At 33.1% G+C, this 11,105-nt stretch overlaps 1 protein-coding gene across 1 annotated transcript in view; it reads right to left on the reverse strand.

The window, feature by feature from the left end:
- LOC111700381 (trichohyalin) overlaps positions 1–10,388 on the reverse strand; it is a 22,668-nt gene extending 12,280 nt beyond the window's left edge. The window contains exons 1-4 of the mRNA XM_023471269.1: positions 10,305–10,388; positions 7,197–7,278; positions 6,697–6,845; positions 5,238–5,430 (exon numbers count right to left, since the gene is read on the reverse strand). Coding sequence (XP_023327037.1) covers positions 5,238–5,430; positions 6,697–6,845; positions 7,197–7,277 — 423 coding nt within the window. The 5' untranslated portion in view covers position 7,278; positions 10,305–10,388. The remainder of the gene's footprint in view (positions 1–5,237; positions 5,431–6,696; positions 6,846–7,196; positions 7,279–10,304) is intronic.
- Positions 10,389–11,105: the final 717 nt, after the last annotated feature.

Raw genomic sequence — 11,105 nt, forward strand, 5'->3', positions numbered from 1 at the left:
TTTTTCGTCGTCGTTATTTAATAATTTAAAAAAAACGATTCTGAAAACGTACCCACCCAAATTCATGATTTTAAACGTCGACTTTGCAATCAAACTCAGTAATTATACATCGTGAAAAAGTTTTATATGTCTCAAATGAATTCTAAAGAATCTGTCCATATTACTGCATACTAAGTTTAACTACCTTACATAGCCGGTCTGTCCCTTTAAGTTTCGGTTTAGAATCTTTTAAGACGAGACGATGGAACCCTTCTTTCAGGAAATAAAAGTACTAAAGATTTGTGACCCTCCATGTTGTAGACTGGACTGTCCGATTTAAAAATATAAAATTATAAAATATTGAAAAGAAATAGAATAAACATTTTCCAATGCAATTTTTCTAAAAATTTCTTTTTTCCAATAAAATTTTGTTTCGCCATTTTTTTTTCAATGTTCCAAAAATATTTTTGATTATTTCATCACATTTTATTTTATTTTTCGGTACATACAAGACGTCAAATGTGCAAGCCAGTCAGGGGCGTAGTGGAGGGGGGGGCGGTACCCTGTGCACCCCCTAGGCCTCCCCCCCTAGAGCCAGAGGCGGCAAGCTCTAATATATTAAACTTAAATATATATTCAGAATTTTTTCATTTCAATCCAATTGACAATGTCACAATTTGTCCATTTTATGATAGTTTCTCAAATTCTTTCTTGGACCTTAATCTCCTTTACAATATCTTATTATTATTATTTATCAAGGATGTAATGCAAGGAAAGTTATTTCAGAAGTGTACACATCTTTTGTACTGCAGTGTACTGTCTTTGGGCGGTAATGTAAACACAAGACGGATGTCGAAGCCTGACATGGAATCCATCTTTCACATAAAAAGAATCAATGAAATATTCTGGTTATACGAAATCATTATGTGAATTATCAAAATTATCTAAATTTAATGCTTTTAACCTCCTCGGATACTAAACGAACTCTGATGCATCTATTCTTGTTTACAAATTCCGCCCAGAGAGAACTGGTTTCAATATGTACGAAGAGTATACGCGACATCAATTAACGTTCCTTGCATTACAACCTTGATTATTTACAATATTATTTAAAATCCATTTCAGTCTCTCAGAGCAAAATTTTGACGCAGAGTTTTATTAAGCTTTAAATGATGTATGATATATGTTGTATACTCAAAAAATTAATTTTTTCCAGCTTTTTGCTCTTTTACTACTAGATTTTATAATGGTATGATTGGTAATTATGGTCAGATGACCAATAGTCCGGTAGATTAGTATAGATTTTAAGCTTTAATTTTTTTCTTCATATGGTTTTTTTTAGGGGGTTGCACATCAACCGTTGGGAGGGGGGGGTGCACACAAAAAAAGTTCACCCTCCTCGGCTAAACCTCCACTACGCCTCTGAAGCCAGTAAGGGCAAAGGCTACATAATATTTTTTTCAAGTGAGAACCCGAAAACTGTGGAACAGGAAGACGACTTTTAGACTCTAGCTATGACTTTAAATAGTCCAATGAACATAGGAACATTTTATAGAGTAAATAGGCCCGTTCCACAGATTTCTGGTCTCACTATACTATTCTCACGCTCCTCTGACCCTTTAGTAAAAGTAAATTCAACCTAAAGTCTGACCGCGTCAACCTTGTTGCACCGGCTAGTCCTATTGAGTGTCTGCTATATTTACCCAATGTACGGGCAATACAGTACAAACTGGGACATGAAAGGTTGACCCGGCTTGGAAATTCAAATGTACAAGGCTGCCCGTGTTCTTTCGAAAGCGAATTCTTTGCTTCAATGTGAAATGCATTCTGACAAATAGGAAATATCATTTCTTTCTGCTTTGTGAATTTCATTTCTTTCTGCTTTGTGAATTACAAATTTATCAAAATAAATTTAATTGTATTATATGTGTAATACAATGGACACCCTGTGTAAAATAATGGAATCCCTCTGCAATACAATGGACACCCTGTGTAAAATAATGGACTCCCTCTGCAATACAATGGACACCCTGTGTAAAATAATGGAATCCCTCTGCAATACAATGGACACCCTGTGTAAAATAATGGACTCTCTGCAATACAATGGACACCCTGTGCATTATTTTATGAATTAGAGACTCTACGTATTTCTTTCTTGTCTCTTCTCCAAACACAAGATTCTACGTGGTTCCAATAGTTCTCTTTTAACTAAAACACAAGACTCTACGTGGTTCCTATAGTTCTCTTTTAATTAAACACACAATATTCTACGTGGTTCACCCAGTTCTCTATTAACTAAACACACAATATTCTACGTGGTTCCAATAGTTTTCTTTTAACTAAAACACAAGATTCTACGTGGTTCACCCAGTTCTCTATTAACTTAACACACAGGATTCGTCGTGGATGCCCTAGTTCTCTATTAACTAAAACAAAAGATTTTACGTGGTTCATCTAGTTCTCTAGTAACTAAACACACAAGGTTCTACGTGGTTCATCTAGTTCTCTAGTAACTAAACACACAAGGTTCTACGTGGTTCTCCAAGTTCTTTGTTCATCAAAGACAAGATTCTACGTGGTTCACTAGTTCTCCTTTAATTAAAACACAAGATTCTTCTTGGTTCCCCTAGTTTTCCATTAAATAAACACAAAGATTCTACGTAGTTTTAGTTCTACATTAACTAATACACTAATACATAATTCTACGTGGTTTCCATAGTTTTTATTAACTAAAACACAAGATTCTACTTAGTCCACCTAGTTCTCAACTAACCCTTAGAAAAACGATTGTAAATGTCTTTCCTAGCCCTTTTTTAACTGTGATACAAGATGATACGTTGAAAGGTACTAATGCAAGGAAAGTTATTACAGAGGTGTACGCATATTTTTTACTGCAGTGTACTGTCGTTGGGCGGAAAGGTAAACACAAGACGAATGTAACAGCCTGACATAGAATCAAGCAAAAATAATGTATGAAATATTCTGGTCATACGAAACTATTATGTGAATTTTCAAAATTATCAAAATTAAATGCTTTTAACCTCCTCGGATACTAGACGTTAGATAATGTATGGGTCCCTAGGGGCAAAATATCTATAGGAATGTAGATATCTATATTCGCTGGTTAGATAATGTATGGGTCCCTAGGGGCAAAAAATCGTAAAATTTTACTTAGTATTAAAATCGTAACTGTTAATACTTTAACAGTGATGGAAAGAGAAGTTGGACACGCACCTCTGACCCTTTAGAAAAGGTAAATTCAACCTAAAGTCTGACCGCGTCAACCTTGTTGCACCGGCTAGTCCTATTGAGTGTCTGCTTTGTTTACCCAATGTCCAGGCGATACAGTACAAACTGGGACTGGAAAGGTTGACCCGGTTCGGAAATTCAAATGTACTACGGCTGCCCGTGTGGAATTTCTCCAACATTTTTATCACGTGACTATGTTTTATCTCATAGCCTATTTTATCTTTAAATTACTGTAACTCCTTGTGTGTTCTCGAAGTTGAAAGGAAAATACCACTTTATTAGTTTGCAACTTGTTTCATTTAATAGTTTCAACCTGGTTCATTCATTGAATCATTTTGTTAAAACATTGAACTATCTAGGTTAATATTACTTCATACTTTTAAGGAATTTTTATGTTCATTCATTTTTAAAGTTTCCTCCGAGTCATTCTACAGTATGATTGCAAAAAAAAGATAGAAATATATTTTTTATCTTAAAGAAATTGAGCCTTTGCCACAAACTCTGATTTTCTAATTTCTATATGTTTTCAACCCAATGTCTACAACTTCAGATATTTCAAAACTATGAATATCAAAGATTTACACCACCAGGTTGCAAAGATATAGGAATACAAAACTTGAGTTTGTGGCAAAGACTCAATTCCTTTTGTGCATTTACGCAGAAAAGACAAGGAGAGAAATAGAAATCCTCCAATTGTGTACAGTGATGGGTCACTTTAGAACAAACAAAATCTCTTCAAAAAAAATAAAAAATTTCTAAATTCTTCAAAGACTAAAAATCCAAATTAAATATTATTCGAATTTAAATAGTCTTGATCAAATTTTAAAGAAAAAACTCAGTTTTTGGTATTTAATGTGAGTATTTCATTTACTAAATATGTACGGGTTGTCCAAAAGAAAAAGAGATAACAAAGATGATAAAATTTATTTATTTCTTTAGTAAATTAACATGAATTTACTCTTCGAAAAAGATTATTATTGTTATTTTAATTAAATAGTAGTATTATAAACAACTTAAGAATAGACATAAGAAAAAAGAAATGTATAAAATAAAAATGAAAATACATGTCTCGTCCACGAATAAGAAAAAAGAAATGTATAAAATGAAAATGAAAATACATGTCTCGTCCACGAATAAGAAAAAAGAAATGTATAAAATGAAAATGAAAATACATGTCTCTCCACGAATAAGAAAATAGAAATATATAAAATGAAAATGAAAATACATGTCTCGTCCACGAATAAGAAAATAGAAATGTATAAAATGAAAATGAAAATACATGTCTCGTCCACGAATAAGAAAATAGAAAATGTTTTACATTTGTAAATTCAACCTTATTGTCTTTTGAAATAAATTTTGGATAAATTATGTTAGAAACAAAAAAAACAAGAAATAATTTTTATCAAGGTTATTAAGGAAATACTTTAGGTTAAAAGGCGTGAAATGTGTGTATCAAGCATAAAATAAGTCTAAAGAACCCTAAATTATATACCCTGAGCTGAAAACTTTAGAATGATGGATATCAAGATTAATGCTTAAAGTCCTTGTTTTACTAAACCCGAGATTATTTTAATACGCATTCGATATCCAAGAAAGAAGTTAAAATTTAACCAATCAGCGTGCAATTTTAAGATGTACTCGATTTATCTTTTAAAACCCCGGTTTTTATTTCTGGTGTTGCTGGTGTCAATGTTATATCAATTGAACTAAACATCGATTGAATGAAAGTAAATTTGGATTAATGTTTATTAAGACAGTTTAGTCCTTAAATGTGATTAATTATGTTGTTTGATTTAATAAGTTCATCTTAACATGATTAAATTTATATTTGTTTATATGCTCTAAAAGCCGGCTTGTGAATAGCTGACTTTAATTCAATCGGATATCAGTAGGGATATCCAAAAAGAGAGGATTAAAAAGTACATCAAGAGTGTGTCCATACTCAGATTAAGTAATCGGGATTAAGGATATCTCATTCTAAAGTTTTCAGCTCTGATTGCATATCATACCTGCATTCCGATTCCACTGTCAAAACTATCCTTCCTCCCTGATTCATGGGGATGCTTTTTTATCACCATCACTGGACTCTCATTGTTGGTCGGTAAGAAGTACATAGCACTGGACTTCTTTCGTTGTACTGTACCGTTGGTTGTACTCATGTTAGTCGTGCTGGGACCCTCAGAGCTAGCCCGACCTACACGCCTTAAACAAACAGACGTCAAAACTTCTTAATCTTAATATCTATACTGTGACAACTTTTAAATTTTTGAAAGATTTTGAAAGAGTTTAATCCCATCAGTTTAGTTAGCCCTGAAAATTCACGACGGGATATCCAGGTGGTCTCTGATACCAGACACTTGGATCTATCAGACATATTTTACCTTGAAGTTTGTCTCTGATACCAGACACTTCGATCTATCAGACATATTTTACCGTAAAGCTGGTCTCTGATACTAGACACCTGGATCTATATGACATATTTATCTTGATGTTTGTCTCTGATACCAGAAACTGGGATCTATCAGACATATTTACCTTGAAGTTGGTCACTGATACCAGACACTTCGATCTATCAGACATATTTTACCGTAAAGCTGGTCTCTGATACCAGACACCTGGATCTATCAGACATATTTTACCTTAAAGCTGGTCTCTGATACAAAAAACTTGGATCTATTAAACATAATTTACCTTGTAGTTGGTCTCTGATACCAGACACCTGGATCTGTCAGACATGCTTACCTTGAAGTTGGTCTCTGATACCAGACACTTGGATCTATCAGACATAATTTACCTTGATGTTGGTCTCTGATACCAGACACTTGGATCTATCAGACATAATTTACCTTGATGTTGGTCTCTGATACAAGACACTTGGATCTATCAGACATATTTTACCTTAAAGCTGGTCTCTGATATCAGAAACTTGGATCATCAAACATTTTTACCTTGAAGTTTGTCTCTGATACCAGACACTTGAATCTATCAGACATATTTTACCTTAAAGCTGGTCTCTGATACCAGACACCTGGATCTATAAGACATATTTACCTTGATGTTGGTCTCTGATACCAGACACTTCGATCTATCAGACATAATTTACCTTGTAAAGCTGGTCTCTGATACCAGACACCTGGATCTATAAGACATATTTACCTTGATGTTGGTCTCTGATACCAGACACTTGGATCTATCAGACATAATTTACCTTGAAGCTGGTCTCTGATTCCAGACACCTGGATCTATCAGACATAATTTACCTTGAAGCTGGTCTCTGATACCAGACACTTGGATCTATCAGACATAATTTACCTTGCAGTTCGTCTCTGATACCAGACACCTGGATCTATCAGACATAATTTACCTTGAAGTTTGTCTCTGATACCAGACACTTGGATCTGTTAGACATAATTTTCCTTGAAGTTGGTCTCTGATACCAGACACTTGGATCTATCAGACATAATTTACCTTGATGTTGGTCTCTGATACCAGACACTTGGATCTATCATACATTTATCTGGTTCAGGGGCTTTCTGGGCCCCGTAGTGTTTATAGGATGATTTTCTAGTTCGCTGACCGGCAGATAGGGCCAGGTACGAGATACAAGGAACAGAGATCTTAATTAACAAAACCATCGCCATCACAGTGAATATTAAATTAAAGATTTGCAAATAAAATTACATTTAAGAATCTACGTAAAGAGTGCCATGTCTCATTCTCAAAGGTACCCCTAAAAACTTTGTCAGATGAATAATGTAAAAAAGATATTGTATTCTTGGTAAGACAAAGCGTGTTATGGTACCGTTGCGATTTGCCATACACACAATAAATGGAGTCATTTGAAATTTTGAAAAAAAAACACCTTATAAAAAGTCATGCATTATCCCTTTAAGACTAAAAATGCTTGAAAATATTAAAAGAATTTGATATGTGCTAATTGATATGAAAAATGGCGGTGGTCAATCTTCCTTTCTATTCTGCAGATCTGGCGATATATCTCTACTCTCAGCTCGGCTCTCCGCTCTGCTACCCATTAAAGATCTTGACATCCTTAATAAAAAGATAGTTTAAAGATCTTGAAATCCTTGATATAAACTTAGTTTCAAGATCTTGACATCCTTGATATAAACTTAGATTAAAGATCTTAATATCCTTGATATAAAGCCAGATTAAATACTTGATATCCTTATATAAAGACAGATTAAAGATCTTGAGATCATTAATATTAAGATATTAAAGATCTTGATATCCTTGTATAAAGCCAGATTAAAGATCTTGACATCCTTAATATAAAGATAGATTAAGTATCTTGACATCCTTATTATGAAAATAGATTAAATATCTTGACACCCTTGAAATAAGATAGATTAAATATCTTGACATCCTTGATATAAACTTAGATTAAAGATCTTAATATCCTTGATATGAAAATAGATTAAAGATTTTGATATCCTTAATATAAAGATAGATTCGAGATCTTGACATCCTTAATATTAAGATATTAAAGATCTTGACATCATTAATATAAAGATATTAAAGATCTTGACATCCTAATTATAATTAAAGATTTAGGGGTTTTCGTTCACAATAACCCTAAGGTAGACGCCCAAAGGAGATACGCGCATGCTGCGTAGAATTACAAGTCAGAGAAAGAGCCTGTACTATACCGACTGCGCATAACTCCTTTGGGCTTCTGCCTCAGGGTTATTGTGAACAAAAAGTCGGCATCTAGCGTCCTATCTGTAATTTTGATTAATCTATGAAACAAATAATATGGCGTCAAACCTTATAGAAATCCAACGTATAGAAACTGCTCCGTATAGCAACATGGCGTATTTTCCGGGAGAAAATTTTTTATATTTTTAAGGAATTAAACGTTTTTGTAAAACATTGTAGCTTATCATTATCATTATCAACATTTCTATTTTTTTTAACATACCCTAGACAATAGACATTAAAGGAGCAAAATAGTTTAATACATACATTTGTACTGCTCTCTATTGTGTTTAAGGTCCCCCAGATCTTATGATGTACTGACAACATAAATTAATGATTATATGGTTATACATAAAATTGCGTGTTACTATTAAAAAAGATATTTTATAAAAATGCTATCAACAATTTTATTTTTAGAAAAAAAAATTCTTAAAAGTATAAAAAAAAGTTCTCCAGTAATGCTAATATGATTTCATAAAACTCCGATTTACCATTTAAATAAAAGGATTTTATGAAAACTAAATCTGCTTTACACTGATTATTTAGTTTCTCAAAAATATAAAAAATGTTCTCCCGGAAAATACGCCATGTTGCTATACGTAGCAGTTTCTATACGTTAGATTTCTATAAGGTTTGACGTACTTCGCACTGCGTAGAAGATATATTATATAAAGAGGGATATTTAAGGTTGGTCATTTCAAGTTCGAAGTTTTTTTCACCTGAAGACCTGTTAAATTTTTTCAATTTTATTAAATTGAGTAAGCCACAGTAGAAAATAATGAATTTTTAAAGAGAAAACGACAAATATCTTCAGCGTTCAGACAAAGCTTTCAAGGTCCCTGCAGTTGTGAATCAACTGACACTTGAAATTAATTCAAACTCTGAATTAATAAATAATCTAATGAAATATTGAAATATTGAAATGCAAAAGGTTTACACTATCCGATTGCAAAGATATAGAGATCAGCAAATTTGAGTTTGTGACTCAATTCCTTTCTTACTAATATGCCATCCCGACTAAACGTTTATACATCTAGATTTTAACATTATATAATATATTAATAAAGTGAGCAGATATCCGTCACAAAAAGGTGAAATGAAACACCAAGTCGAAAAATATTTGCAATTTTGTCTAAAAAACTCAGGAATAAAATGACAGGAGGAAATCCTTAGATAAGGCTTGACGTAGGAATTAAAAGCATTCAAGTTGAAGATTTGTTGAACGTTGCCTTTCCAGGGGGGGTAGCTTGGGAGTGAGAGTGGGGGTCCGTGGTTCAAGGGATCGTTCAGAAATCTAGGAGGTTTCTAATTAAGTCGGAAAATGGACTACTTTTAATTTTTAAAGTAGGGCAGAATTTGAAGGATTATACTTTCAAGGCAAGTTATTAAGTATCTAATTTTTCATCTATCCATATATGTAAATAGACCTTTTGTCTTTGTAGATAACAAACAAATAGCTCGATCCACTAATAACTGTTTAATATTGTATTTTTTAAACACAAATTCTAAAAACATGAGATCATGTGAGCATTCATGAAAATCTACCTTATTAATTAACATTAGAATAGAAGTAAAAACATGAGAGATTACGTGAATTCATGTCTATAATCAACTCCCACCTTGAACGTTTATTAATTAAACGAGAAATTTACTCAAAGGGGTTAAGTGACTTTTTCCAGGGATGAATTCGACCAAACCATTTCTATATTTAACAGTGATGATATATGTTAGGGCTTTAAGGGAATTATTTAAGGTGTTTATCATTTAAAAGAATTTGCTTGTCGCCCTAATAATTTTAAATTTTCTTTTTGTGTCTTCTCTCATGTTTAAGCGTCTAGCGGATTTGTGCCGCAACACGTTTTAAGATACAAAACAACAATATCTATTTGTTGTTCGAATAAAGGTGTATGTTAAGGGTTTGGTGTGAATTGTATGCATACAATTCTTTAATTGGGGCGGGGGGGGGGGCACAATTGAAATACCATTAACAGTCTCTTTATTATCCTGCTTTCATGAATATAAGAACATTAGACTCGTTCGCAACGTACAAAGATAAATTCTACTTCAGCACAAACAAAGAGAAATATAAATTCCCAGGATTATTCAAATATTTCACAAATATAATGTCTGCTGAACAAGAGTGTTGTAAGTATATATATATTTGTTCTGTAAATGTGTGCATCAGAACTCTTAATAGAACACCCTTCATCAATGTCTGTAGAATAAAAATAAATACATTCTTTCTTGATTGAAAGATTGAGGAGGAATAAAAAAATGTTTTGTACAACTTTGTGTTTGTCATTTTACAGGTACTACTCACAGTTTATGTACTTGCACTAAACCCTTAACATGTACCGCACCTGTGTCTATGTACAGTTGCTGCCGCATGAACGGGTAAGGAAGGCAAACTGCGGTCCTTTACTAGGAGTATTTACTACGGGCCGTGTACCAAACCAAACTGCGGAATGTTAGCTGCGCGCCGCGTGACAAATATTTGCTGACGCGGCAAAACTCTATCCTTTCAAATAGTAAAGATGTTTAACTGCTTTGATATAATCAATTGCTTGAAAACGAGATGAGATGATAGAATAGTTAGAGGACTGGGAGTTTTACTTAATTCAGTATATCTATAAATGGAGACAAATACATTTGAGAGATATTATGAACGATAAACCTAATTGACCATTTAATAAGGTATGGTGCACGAGAAATAGAATTAAGGTAGAATTATGAATATTATGAATTTACTCTGAATTTAACTTAGTGGACCAAATATTAGTCTAGAAGCAAATAAAAAATAAAAACACTTGTTTGATAAATAGCATCAATTTATCTGTATTTCTTAAATTGATTTTAAAGAGCAGAATATGTCCATCTGGCAGATTTTCTGGTCTACTGGCAAGCAAATGCAAACGCTGGAAATACGGTTTAATTAACTTCAAGTTCAGCATGAATATTTGGATGAAGGAACACGTGAGTATGGAGGGGAAGATCTGCTAAAAGTGAATTAAGGAACAATCATGCCTGGGGGAAAGTAACAGCAATAAGAGGATAAAATAACAGAACATGTTAGTAAGGATAAAGAACACATGAGCATGCAGATATATGAAGGAACATTTAAGCAACAATAACAGCAATAATAGGATTAAGGAACATGTTAG

This window comes from Eurytemora carolleeae, unplaced genomic scaffold (assembly GCF_000591075.1).
Source record: "Eurytemora carolleeae unplaced genomic scaffold, Eaff_2.0 scaffold178, whole genome shotgun sequence".
In the NCBI taxonomy this organism is placed as follows: domain Eukaryota; kingdom Metazoa; phylum Arthropoda; class Copepoda; order Calanoida; family Temoridae; genus Eurytemora; species Eurytemora carolleeae.